At 36.8% G+C, this 13,890-nt stretch overlaps 1 protein-coding gene across 4 annotated transcripts in view; it reads left to right on the plus strand.

Moving 5' to 3' along the window:
- The window catches only part of CSTPP1 (centriolar satellite-associated tubulin polyglutamylase complex regulator 1), a gene marked incomplete at its 3' end in the record, with an annotated part of 190,906 nt that overhangs the window by 23,288 nt on the left and 153,728 nt on the right, over positions 1 to 13,890 (plus strand). Inside the window, exon 2 of one of the 4 annotated variants that reach the window (XM_081282729.1) lies at positions 13,414 to 13,561. The exons of the other annotated variants lie outside the window; for them this stretch is intronic. Within the exon in view, the coding sequence (XP_081138855.1) occupies positions 13,555 to 13,561 (7 nt within the window). The 5' untranslated portion in view covers positions 13,414 to 13,554. The remainder of the gene's footprint in view (positions 1 to 13,413; positions 13,562 to 13,890) is intronic. 4 annotated transcript variants of the gene reach the window in all.

The following is a 13,890-nucleotide window of genomic DNA, read 5'->3' on the forward strand; positions in this document are numbered from 1 at the left end:
TCAATAAATGTTATTCACCACATTAATAGACTTAAAGATAAGAACCATATGATCATCTCGATAGATGCAGAGAAAGCATTTGACAAAGTACAGCATCCCTTTATGTTCAAAACATTAGAAAAACTAGGGATAACAGGAACTTACCTTGACATTGTAAAAGCTATCTATGCTAAGCCTCAGGCTAGCATCATTCTGAATGGAGAAAAATTGAAGGCATTCCCTCTATAATCTGGAACAAGACAGGGATGCCCCCTATCACCACTTCTATTCAATATAGTTCTCGAAACACTGGCCAGAGCAATTAGACTAAAGAAATTAAAGGCATAAAAATAGGAAAAGAAGAACTTAAATTATCACTATTTGCAGATGACATGATTCTATACCTAGAAGACCCAAAAGGGTCTACAAAGAAACTACTAGAACTAATAAATGAATTCAGCAAAGTGGCAGGATATAAAATCAACACACATAAATCAAAGGCATTTCTGTATATCAGCGACAAAACTTCTGAAATGGAAATGAGGAAAAACACTCCATTCACAATATCCTCAAAAAAAATAAAATACTTGGGAATCAACCTAACAAAAGAGGTGAAAGACCTATACAATGAAAACTACAGAACCCTAAAGAAAGAATTAGAAGGGGATCTTAGAAGATGGAAAAATATACCTTGTTCATGGATAGGCAGAACTAACATCATCAAAATGGCGATATTACCAAAAGTTCTCTATAGGTTCAATGCAATGCCAATCAAAATCCCAACGGCATTTCTTGTAGAAATAGATAAAGCAATCATGAAATTCATATGGAAAAATAAAAGACCCAGAATAGCAAAAACAATTCTAAGCAGGAAGTGTGAATCAGGTGGTATAGCGATACCAGATTTCAAACTATATTACAGAGCAATAGTAATAAAAACAGCATGGTACTGGTACCAGAACAGGCGGGTGGACCAATGGTACAGAATAGAGGACACAGAGACTAATCCACAAAGCTACAACTATCTTATATTTGATAAAGGAGCTAAAAACATGCAATGGAGAAAGGATAGCATCTTCAACAAATGGTGTTGGGAAAACTGGAAATCCATATGCAACAAAATGAAACTGAATCCCCTACTCTCGCCATGCACAAAAGTCAACTCAAAGTGGATCAAGGAGCTAGATATCAAATCAGAGACTCTGCGTCTGATAGAAGAAAAAGTTGGCTCCGATCTACAGATTGTGGGGACGGGCTCAAAATTCCTTAACAGGACACCCATAGCACAAGAGTTAATAACAAGAATCAACAAATGGGACTTTCTTAAACTGAAAAGTTTTTTCTCAGCAAGAGAAACAATAAGAGAGGTAAATAGGGAGCCCACATCATGGGAACAAATTTTTACTCCTCACACTTCAGATAGAGCCCTAATATCCAGAGTATACAAAGAACTCAAAAAATTAGACAATAAGAAAACAAACAACCCAATCAACAAATGGGCCAAGGACATGAACAAACACTTCACAGAGGAGGACACACAATCAATCAACAAGTACATGAAAAAATGCTCACCATCTCTAGCAGTCAAGGAAATGCAAATCAAAACCACCCTAAGATACCACCTCACCCCAGTAAGATTGGCAGCCATGACGAAGTCAAACAACAACGAGTGCTGGCGAGGATGTGGGGAAAAGGGAACTCTTGTACACTGCTGGTGGGACTGCAAACGGGTGCGGCCAATTTGGAAAGCAGTATGGAGATTCCTGGGAAAGCTGGGAATGGAACCACCATTTGACCCAGCTATTGCCCTTCTCGGACTATTTCCTGAAAACCTTAAAAGAGCACACTACAGGGATACTGCCACATAGATGTTCATAGCAGCACAATTCACAGTTGCTAGACTGTGGAATCAACCCAGATGCCCTTCAATAGATGAATGGATAAAAAAAATGTGGCATTTTTCTCTTTTTTTTTAATATTTATTTTTTGGTGTAGATGGACACAACAACACAATGCCTTTATTTTTATGTGGTGCTGAGGATCGAACCCCCGTCCCACCGCTGAGCCACAATCCTAGCCCAGTCTCTCTTTTTAAATATACTGCAATTTGTATCTATCAGGAAATTGGATAAAATAGAGATGGAATCAAAGAGAATATTTATGTCCATAGAGAGATAGTAGGGTGATTTGATAAAACTAAAAAGTTAAAAGAGTTTTTAGGGGAAAGCTTAAAATTCTGGAAACATTTTTAAATTTAGCAGCATTTATATGAAGAAATATTTACTATCTCAAAATAGAGTACTTCTTTAAAGTTTTAAAAAAACATAATACTAAGTAAAGGAAAAAAGGAAAGAAAAATCCTATAAATATTTAAGGGCTACTTTGGTTTAATTCAAATCCTCTTATCTATAATTATCTTTAATTCCTTTTTTCCTTACCTTTTTTGTTCTCTGAGGAATTTAAAATATTCAGTTTTTGCTATGATTTATTTTGCTTGCTTTGTATGAAAAAAATTAGCATTTTGGTTGTAGTTTAGAGCTTAGCATTTGAGTAAGCCTAAGAACTTTGTATCACTGAATCAAGAGGGAAAAATGAAGATAGACTTCTATTTCTTTATCCATAAAATTAGAGGAGTTGAATAATATGATCTTAAAGTCCTTCTACTTCTTGTTTTTGTAATTTAGGAGAAGTGGTGAGAATAGTAATGAAGTAACTCTATTATTTCAAGTTAAATAATGTAGTCCCCCTTATCTGCAGAAAATACATTCCAAGACCCCAGTGGTTGCCTGAAACCTTGAAGACTGTCAAACCCTGTACTTATCCAGCCCTGTGCAGTTAACTGAAATCAGGGAAAGGGGGGACTATTGTACAATCCAGAGGCCAATGGCACAGAGGCTGTGATAGGACTTAATTGATTTTGAATCCTGGTAAAGAGGAATAGTATGTTTAATGGAAACTGAGGAGGACAAGGAATTTCCAGGTCAGGGAGCTTAGTGGGTTGTCATTATATTTGTTGCAGAGCAACATTAAGGGTAATGGTAGGGAAAAAAGAAAGAAAAAGAAAATGGTCCATGTGTTCCTAGGAAAATAGATGTGGGTTCTGGGGTTGTTTTCTGACATGTGGGCAGTGAACCTTCAGAGGCACTGTAGATGAGTTTTAGGAGATTATTTTTTTGGGGGGGGCAGGAGTTGGGTACCAGGGATTGAACTCAGGAGCATTGGACCACTGAGCCACATCCCTAGCCTTATTTTGTATTTTATTGGAGACAGGGTCTCACTGATTGCTTAGTGTCTCAATAAATTGCTGAGGCTGGTTTTGAGCTCGTGATCCTCCTGCCGGAGCCTCCAGAGCCCCTAGGGTTACAGGCATGCGTTATCAGGCTGCCCAGTTTAGAAGATTCTTGAATGCTCTATTATATGGAATATATTAAATTGTCTCCATTTTTTTTTCTGTGAGAAAATATCTGCAGCGTGAATCAGATTTGTATCATAACCTAACCAAAAAAGCCACTTACTCATAAAAATAGATGATACAGATTCCAAATGATTAAAAATGGAGGAAAAGTGATACTTTCAAGGTGCTACAATGAATATGTTCATTGTGATGTTTTCAGAATAAACTAAGTTTCAATCAGAAATAGGGGATGAGAAAAAGATATGGAATGGAGGGAGATTTGCTACCATACAGTTTGAAGTCTTGGCTTACCAGCTGTGTGATCTTGGGCAAATTATCTACCCCCACCAAGCCTCATTTTCCTCAACTATAAAATGGTGATGAGTGTCTACTTTAAATTGTGATTACGAAGATTAAATATGACAGAGTACACTACTGTGGCACATAGTATCTGGCACATTTCCCCTTAAGGTTTTTTTATTTTCTGTATTTATTTTAAGGCCCTTATTGTGTATTTGACTCTGAAGCACTGGTCCTCAGCAAATCCATCTTCAGAGAACTACTCAGTGATGCTCACACTCAAGAAGACCACATCTTATTAAGTGGTTAGTTTAGAGGCTCTTTCCCATGCAGATTTGCAAGCCGAGAGTGTGTAAAAATCACACACTGCACTTGTTGCCTGGCAGCACGTGTCCCTGAGTGGTAGTACATGGTTTGCATTGTAATGTTATCAGTGCTGGGGCCAGCTGGCTGGACATGTACTGCCACTTGGGCTAGGGACTCCATTCCTCAACAAAACATCAGCCAGCACTAGGGTTAACAGAAAATGACAAACCGGGCATGGATGAGGGAGGCGCCAGCATAGCAGCGGGATGTCCTTTGATTTGCTTCTGTTATTTGCATGTCTTTCTTGTGATGTCTGTGAAATGTTCAGAATGACAAAAGTTTTTAAAAGACCTGCTGACTCTGCCTGGAAAATGTGAAAAACCTCCCTTTTAGAGACCTATTATGTCCAGCTAGCCTCCATTTTCTATATCTTTTTCTTCATTTTTTATTAATGCAAACATTTGCATGAAGACAGAACCTTTGTTTCTTAAAGAGTTCATCTGCTCCTGCTGCTTACTGGCCCTGCCATGCAAGAGCACAACAGAACCTTTGTTATGCTTTCAGCAAAGCTGTTTATGAACGGTGGCTTACTGAGGACTGCTTCCTGTGCTGTGTGCTTCCATTTTGTCTAGAAAGAAAAAAAGAAAATAGTTCTTAAGAGTGAAAAGAATTTGGACTTTCTTTTATTCAAGTCCTGGATGTTGAAATGACAAGTAGCCCCCAAATTTGTGAGGACTGGTAATTGCATCGAATGCATTTTTTCACTTTGCCTTGAACATAATGAGGCTCTTAGTAACAATAGAAGGAACAAGTGCCTTCTTATTGGAATAGAGAGAAGGAACAGTAAAAAGGCAAGAGAAAGAGTGGTTGAGAACAGGACAAAAGTGGCTTCCTGTAAGAACCCTAATATTGTAACAGAATGTGTTTTGGTACTTAGTGTTTCCCACCTGGGAGGCACAGTCCTGAAATGGTTGAGTTGAATAAAGAATAGCAGCAGAGTTTATAAATAGTCGATACAGTTTAGGTATTCATTCAGTAAATATTTGAATGACTACTATATGGAAGACACTGAATGCTTCTGAGTGTTAAAGGGGATAAAAGATAAGTGACTTGTCTATCTGTAAGAAGCAGGGTGTCCAATAAAGAAGAAAGCACACGTATAACAGAAATAACTCTTTTATCAAGGTAGAAAGTGCTACAGAATTATTTAAAATATGTGTTTAGGGAGTTCAGAAAAAGCAAAGATTGCTTTGACTAGGAGAGAATCTGGAAAAGTTTCATGAAGAAGGTGACATTTGAGTTGGACCTGGCAGGAAAGGACATTACAGTATTTCTAAAAGTGAAGAGTCAAAAATTAGTGTTCTGGGAAAATAGATCCAAAGTATATCTTTATAGGGTACTTACCACCATTAACTTAAATGATATATTAAATGTTGGCATGAGTTTTCTGTGTAAACTAAACTGGGGCCTTCCCGTCTGGCCTGTGCTGTTCCAGTCACTCCTCCCATATGATTTTTTGCTCTTTGGCCTAGACCTCTGGGGCATCTATAAATATCTACAATAGCATCTTTTACTTTCATAACCAAAATTGAGACTCAGTGGATTATTGAGCATTATTATAGCTATATCCCCTAAGCAGGGTGTGGACATAGTTTTTAGTGGGGATTTGACAGGTGAGACTCTCATTTGAAAAACAATCTCCATTTTTATCCAGAGGTATTATCACCCAGAAAAGAAAGGACTGGGGATTCTAAGCCCATGAGTTCTCGGCTCCCTTAAATTAGAACTCTTCTGTATCTGTCATTAGGAAATAAAAAATGAGATCCTGTTACTCTCATTTCAGTTGTTGTGAATGTCAACTAATTTTTATGAAGTATTTTAAAATAAAGAATTGCATTAGAATCTTATTGCATTCGTATCATTAATCTGCATATTACAGTTAAATGGCATATTATCAACTTAGTGAAAATCTGTGAATTTAATTATAATCTGTAAGTACAGTTTGCTCCTAAAAAGTATGATTTTTTATTACTCTGTAACAACTTTCACACTTTGATTTCACTACTTCCCTGACATAACATTGGAAGTGGCATATGACTGGCATATGTTTTTCAATTTACAGATTTTTTTTTTTAACTGTGGTACTTTCTGGAAAATAGTTGTGTGAATGTTTATGGGATTGATTTGATAACAGCACTGTTCCATGAGTAACTATTCTTGCAGAGTTATTGTCATGACAATTATTACTTGGGTTCTTTATGTGTTCCCTAGATTGTAACTGTGGGTAAACTTAAGTGCTACTTTAGATTTCTCTGGGGTTCAGGAAGTACATTTTGTTATGATCAGCTAACTGAGTGCTTTCAGTTTGAACTTCTATGAAAGCCTTCTTTAAAAAAAAAAGAGGGGGGTGAGGGAGAGAGATTCTGTAGTTTCTGGCACTTGAAAGTATAGAACTCCAACCTACTAATTCTGTATTGTGAGATTTAGGCTGGAAATACTGGATTTATGTACTTAGTCTTAATAGACATTCCAAAAATATTTAAAAATCACCAGTTTTAGGAAGGAGAAGGGGAGAAGGGAGAATTAAGGGATGACCAGAGACTTTTGGACTGTCAGGACTTTCAGCTTTGCACAGCCTTTAACTGGTACAGTACTTCTTTGGGTTAGGGAAAGTAGACTTTAGTTTTTTTTTTTTTTTTTTTTTTAGCTATGTTTAATTTTTAGTTGTTGATGGACCTTTATCTTATTTATTTTTACATGGTGCTGAGGATTGAACCCATTGCCTCATACATGCTAGGCAAGTGCTCTGCCACTGTGCTACAATCCCAGCCCTAGACTTTAGTTTTTATCTTGTACTTTACATAAAGATCTTTAGTCACCTTTTGTCTTTGGGGTGTCACAGGTGATTCTTAACATATGTAAACTTCTTTGCCTCTGGCATGTCTTTTAATATTTGAGTTTGACTCTAATAGCACTCTGATGGTTTGGCTAAACAGATGCAATGTATTACTTTTGTCTGTTTTATAATTAAGTATTAAGGTAAAAAGATCTTTCCTTAATTTGTAAATTTGTTCTTAGAAAACTCCATTTGAAGCCTGTCATACTGCATCTCTCTTCAAGCATGGCAGTTGTCTGCAGTGCAGACCAAAGGCATTCCGCTGCTTACTGCCCCTTTGACCTTAGCAACTTTAATTAAATTTCTAAGTCTTCCTTTTTTCTGTCTATAAAATGGGGATAAAATAAAATCTCTAACTCATAGGATTGTTGTGAGGAGTAAATTAATTAATACTCATAAAAAGCTTAGATTAGTATCATATTAAGTACATTAAGCTTAATAAATGTTTGCTGTTATTATATTTATAGGTTTAACTACTATTAAGTAAACCTTGTAACGATCAAGAACATTATAGGAGAGAAGGCTCCCACATTTATATCAAGCATGCTTCTTAGGATATTGATCTTCAATGTGTGATTCATTTGTAACTTTTTTCTGGGACATAAAGTTAAAACTTGACTCACAGTTGTTTTATATTCAGACATGGTTAGTACTTTTTAAAGAGAGATCTGATTTTTGGTTAATACCTTTTATTTTCCTCCCCTATAAATTTTATTTTTTGTATTGTATTATACTCACTGTGTTGATTGTGAAGTCTTTTTTTTTAAATATTTTTTGGATGTAGATGGACACAATACCTTTATTTATTTTTATGTGGTGCTGAGGATCGAACCCAGTGCCTCACACATGCAAGGCGTATGCTCTACCACTGAGCCACAACCCCAGCCCCATTGTGAAGTCTTAATTTTGGTAAGGGACCTGGTTAGCTTAATCTAAACATAACACCTGAAGAAAATATAGGCTAATAGGTTTACACATGCGGAGGACACCTTTTGAACAGGACACAAATTATATACAAAAAGCCAAAAATAAATACTTTTGGCTGTGTTGACATTGAAAATTTCTATGCATGAAAGACACTACAAGCAAATTAAAAGAAAAGTCATAATGTGTATGTTTATATGACTTATACAGAATTGGAAAAGTCTACAAATAAAGAAGAAAAAATAACCAGAGGGGAAGATTGGCAAAGGATACTAATAAATTATACACAGAAGAAGAAATACAAAGAAATATGAAAATATGCAATTTAGTTTTCATGTAATTAAGAAAACTAAAATTAGGGCCAGGTATGGTGGCCCACATGTGTAATCACAGCAACTCAGGAGGCTGAGGCAGGAGGATCACAAGTTCATGGCCAGCCTCAGCAACTTATTGAGGCCCTGTCTCAAAATAAATAAGTAAAAAAGGGCTGAAAATGTAGGTCAGTGGGAAAGCACCTCTGGATTCAATCCTTAGTTCCAATGAATAACTAAATAAATAAACAAACTAAATTAAAATGATGGAAGCATTTTTAATATTTATATATATTTAGTTGTAGTTGGAAACGATACCTTTATTTATTTTTATGTGATGGTGAGGCTCGAACCCAGCACCTCGCACATGCTAGGCGAGCACTCTCCCGCTGAGTCACAGCCCCAGCCCCAACAGAAGCATTTTTATAACTATTAAATTGGCAAAATTACAAAATCTTAGATCAAGGACAATGAAAACAGTTATTCTGATGGCCGATAGGAGTGTAAATTGTAATAACCACTTTGTAAAAGCAATTGCCCATATCTAGTAAATGTGAAGATGTGTGCATCTTATGAAGTGCCAATTCCATTTTGAGGAAGAACTCTTGCACATATGCACAGGCAAAAATGAAACATGTCCAAGAATATTTAACAAGGCCGAGGTCATAGCTCAATGACAGAGTTCTTGCCTAGGATGCAGGAGGCCTTGAGTTCCATCCTCGGAACTACAATTAAAAAGAATGTTCAACATGGTACAGTTTGTTACAATCAAAACCTGGAAACAACCTAAATATTTGTTAATAGGAAAATATTTACCTTTGGGAAGTATCAAAAGGGTGAGCTGGTTTCATATTGTTTTATAAAAGAACTCCAGACATTTTTGAGTGAAAAAAAGCACGATGCAGAAAAGTATGGGTCATTTACTTAAAAACAACTTTAAACAAGAACAAAAGCTTACGGGCTAGGGATGTGGCTCAAGTGGTAGTGCGTTTGCCTGGCATGCGTAGGGCACTGGGTTCGATCCTCAGCACCACATTAAAAAAAAATGAAGTAAAGATATTGTGTCCACCTAAAATTAAGAAATAAATATTTAAAAAGCTTATAAGCTATGTATTTCTGTATATTTGGAAGTATGCATCTTACTGATAACAGTTGTTATCTATGGGAACTGGAATTGGTCTTTAGCCTCTTCTGTATCATTTGGACTTTTAAACATAATTACATGTGTAATTACAAATCAATATTTGTCCCAGGTGTGGTGGGGCATACCTGTAATCTCAGGAGGAGGCTGAGGTGGGAGGATACCAAATTTGAGGGCAGCCTGAGCAAATTAGTGAGACCTTTTTTCTAAAATAAAAAGGGTTAGGGATGTAGCTCTGATAGAGCCCCCCTGGGCCCTGAGTTCATTACCCAGTAACACACACACAAAAGAAAAAGAAAAAAGAAAATTTTGTTATAATGTAACAATCTAGACAATACTTTGTCAGATTTACCAATTTAAGGTTTTTTAATCTTCACAGAAAAAGTCCGTAATTTCTAGATAATACATGTAAGATGAGACACATTGTAGGATTTGTATTTTTCTTGTTTTGTTTTGCTTTTATTTTTGGTTTTGAGAGGTAGTGAGTTCTAGTAGAAGGGCACTGACTTTGGAATCAAGTCTAAGTTTGAATCCTTCCTCAGTAATTTGGGCAGGAGTTCCTTAACCTCTCTGAGTTTCAAAAAAGCTATTACATACCTCATTGAGTTGTTTAAGAACTAAATGTCCTTATTTTTCTGATTTCCTCATCCCCTTTGGTTAAGGGAAATTGGCTAGTGTGGTCTAAGATCAAAGGTGGTCTTGTATGGATGATAAAATGTTTCACCAGAATGCACTTGTCTTGGACCTGGACATACTATACTGGTAAAGATGGAGGAGGTCTAGTAACTTTTTAAACTATTACACTATCTGTACCACGCAAGAGCAAATACTGTATTATGTTAGTGATTTATAAATGATATTGAACTTGAAGCATCTTAGCAGTTTACCTGGCATATTTTGGTTCATAGGCTTATTTTTATTATATTAGAGAACAGTTTTAATTTAGCTCAACATACACTCATTTGTGCCAGCCAACGTCTGAATCTCAAGAGGCCTCAGAGACCAAAATGTGTCTCAGAAAGATTCTGGTGCCAGGCTCAGTGGTACATGCCTGTAATCCCAGTGACTCTGGAGGCTGATATAGGAGGATGGAAAGTTCTAGGCCAGCCTCAGCAATTTAGTGAGATCCTGTCTCAAAATGAAGAAGAGCTGGGAATGTAGCTCAGTCATAGAGCACCCCTGGGTTTCATACCCAGTATCACCAAAAACAAACAAACAAACAAACAAACAACAGCAACAACAACAAAAATCCAAAAGCAAAACGCAGGTAAGGGAAAAAGTCACATTTAAAGTTAAAGTTGAATATATGTATATACTCTGATTTTCATTCACACTGCTATTGATTGCCCTTGTATCTGTTAATATCACATCTAGGAACTCATGAATATTTTTCCACTGAGACTTGTTTATTCTAGCATTGAGACTCTATTTAAATAATAATTTAAAATATAAAAGGGGTGTAACTGATGTTGCATGTGGAAATTCTAGATCCCTCAAGCAAAATTTTCCAAATGGGACCCTTTATTTAATTGCGAAATAAACAGCTTACACTTTGATGGTATTTATGCTTGGGAAGAGAGTAAAAGGAAATAGTTTTGGACTTTCCCCATATAAATTAGGGCCCCCTGAATAATTAGCAGTTAATAAGTGAATGCTTCCCACAAGTTTAAAAGCTATAGCTAAAATGTGTATGTGATTGTGTATATGTCATTATAGGCATAGGATTATACAAAATCCAAATATAACCTGGAAATAGTATTGGTTGGATGAATAGAACTTTAAGTAGTTGGGTAGGGGGCTAATATTTATTGAGCACTTACTATGTGCCAAGTACTATGCTAGGATTGTTATTGTAGATAATTTTATCCTTACTATGATCTTTAGTGGTAGGTATTACTATTGCCTCAACTTCACAGAAAGGGCAGAGAGATTGGGTAGCTAGCATAAAGTTACACAGTAAGTGCTGAGCTAGAAAGTAAATACAGGTGAGGGCCCATGTTCTTAACCATTGCAATAAATTACTATGCTGTTTTAATCTGTAGTCAGTATATAGCAATAATACAATCATTAATATGTTACTTTTTGTGTATATAAAATGGTTTCTTTTTTATGTATTTTTTAGTTGTGGATGGAGACAATACATATACATTGTATATATTTTTTTTTAGTGTGGTGCTGAGAATCGAACCCAGTGCCTCAGACATGCTAGGCAAGTGCTCTACCACTGAGCTACAACCCCAGCCCTATAAGATGTTTTCTAAGGCACTTATTTATTGTCAAACATAATCTTGGTATTACAACCCTTTTAAAGCAGGAGTGACTGTGATATAAAGAGATTAAATGATCAGCATAGGGGACATCAACAGAACCCAGAAGTTTCTTATCTACAATTACCTTATTTTGCTTGATTCATATAAGGATCATAGTGTTTCTTTACATTTCCCTTAGCTTTTTTTCAGTGTAGTATGATGAACCTATAAAATGCTTATCTCAGACAGTGATGATATCTGAGCAAGACATGTGCAGCTGGGTATTAGTGCGGATTTCAGCACCTCATTGGTACATCTTGGAAGATTAACCCTGATCTTGTGGAAGTGAGGTGAAGCTGAAGAGGAAAAGCCCATCTCGAATGGTTTTCCTTTTTCTAAGAGGGCAGCTAAGGTGGGCAGGTATCTTTGCCCTCCAGGGGTGCAGGTGTGCTGTTTTAATTCTTTAATCATTCACATAAATTAAAGCCTATTCCTTTGCATTTAAAAAATAATATAAAATGACACTCTCCATGTTTTATTGCCAGGCAAGAGCTTTGAACTTCTGTCTCATTGAAGTTTGATAAACTGTAAGGATTTTCCAGGGCTGGGTGGTACACTTAACCACAGAGGGAATATTTGGCTGATAAGAACTGCAGGTGAAAGAAACCACCAAGGAGCAGCAATTAGAGAGAGCTTCACACTTGGCTGTTGGCTGGTGTGAAATTCTCACGGAAAGGAGCCTTTCCCTACCTTTGCAGCTCATAGCTCCTTCTCTTCACCACCCACAGCTTAAAAAAGCACCAGGACTTCCTGTTTCCACTTTGTGAACTGGAAATGGGTGGGGTGAATACTTTGTGGTGGGGTAAAAAAAACTTTGAAATTTGGGGACAAGTTCTAACTTCACACAAATGGTATGCAGGTGGGGACAGGACAGAAAGACATGCACGTGCACATGCATATACACACATGCAGAAATTCACACAGACACAAAAAGACCGTATATCTCAGATGATCTTACTGTTACCGTACATACCTGTCTTTGTGCTCTTTGTAAAATGAAGATAATTTTTGCTTCCCTCATGGGATTATAACGTGTTAATGATGAGGCGGTGTATTAGAGCACAGATTCTTGTTATCAGACAAGCCTTAGTTTAAATCTTGGCCTCTCTACTTGCTTTGTAATCTTGAGCCAATTAATTTTTTAAGTCTCAGTTCTCCCATTTGTAAAGTAAAAATGCCTATCATATGATTGTTGTGAAAATTAAATAATGTGTATAAAACATTCAGCACATTTTCTGGCCCATTGTTCAATAAGTTGCACAGGGGCTCAAAAAAGGCAGCTGTTATTGTAATATTAAAGTAAATGTGTGATTGGCAAATAAATGTGAAACGGGTATAGTCCTTTATTTTTCTTTCTTTTCTCTCTCTTTTTTTAGTGTAATCTATTTTCCAAAAAATACCTCCTTTTTTAATTTCTGGGATGACAAAAGTGCTTTGATTCTAACTGCTCTAAAACATTTCCTGTGTAAAGGGCTTTCACACTAACTTTTAGTCCCTGGAGCAAGGGAGGAGAAGCAGCAGGATTTGCTTCTAAGTGGATCTCTTTCATTTCTACCATCAAGAAGAAAAAAAAAAATCCTGTACTAGCCTTAGGTAGAGGTAAGTCATAAAAAGGCCATATTGCCCAAGGAAGGAATTTTTTTTTGTCAGATTAGGGTACGTGGGTAGAGGAAGGAAGGGGCGCACAAGGTGAAAATACAGCTGATTTTACTGTTTGGCCATGTTTTCTTCCCAGTTTAATATTTACTTAGTTATAATGATTGGTATTTTGAAAATAATTATTGGCACGTTTGTCAAACAGCTTCATTTTCAGATTTGGCGCTTTTTTCTTTTTTACTGTTTTCTTTTCTTAGTGCTCGGGATGGAACCAGGGCCTAATTCCTGCTAGTGCATGCCCTGCCGCCGACTACACCCCCAGCTCCCAGTTTTGGCCTTTTTGTAGTTGTTGTTGCTATGTTTTTGCAGTACTGGGAATCGAACCCAGGGCCTCCCCAATGCTAGGTAAGTTCTCTCCACTGGGCTCTGTCCCCATCCCTTTGGGCCATTTCTTAAAGAAACAGTTTTCCTGTTGGATGAATTGAGTCATTGAAGCAATGGTTTTGTTTTGTTTTGACATCCTTTTATTGGGGGAAGGGCAGTTTGCAGTGGATGATAGTTGTTAGTTTGAGGAAGTACTTCATACAGGTAAGACAGACAACTCATGGAAAATGTGACCATGTTGCTTTTCTGGACTTCAGGCTGGTGCAAACATGGTGAAACCCTGGGTCACTATTGTCAGATGAAGAAGGCTTGGTGGATTTGTTTTATGAACTTCACTAGACTATCAGGAT

This window comes from Spermophilus citellus (genome assembly GCF_964194105.1).
Source record: "Spermophilus citellus genome assembly, chromosome: 2".
NCBI lineage: Eukaryota > Metazoa > Chordata > Mammalia > Rodentia > Sciuridae > Spermophilus > Spermophilus citellus.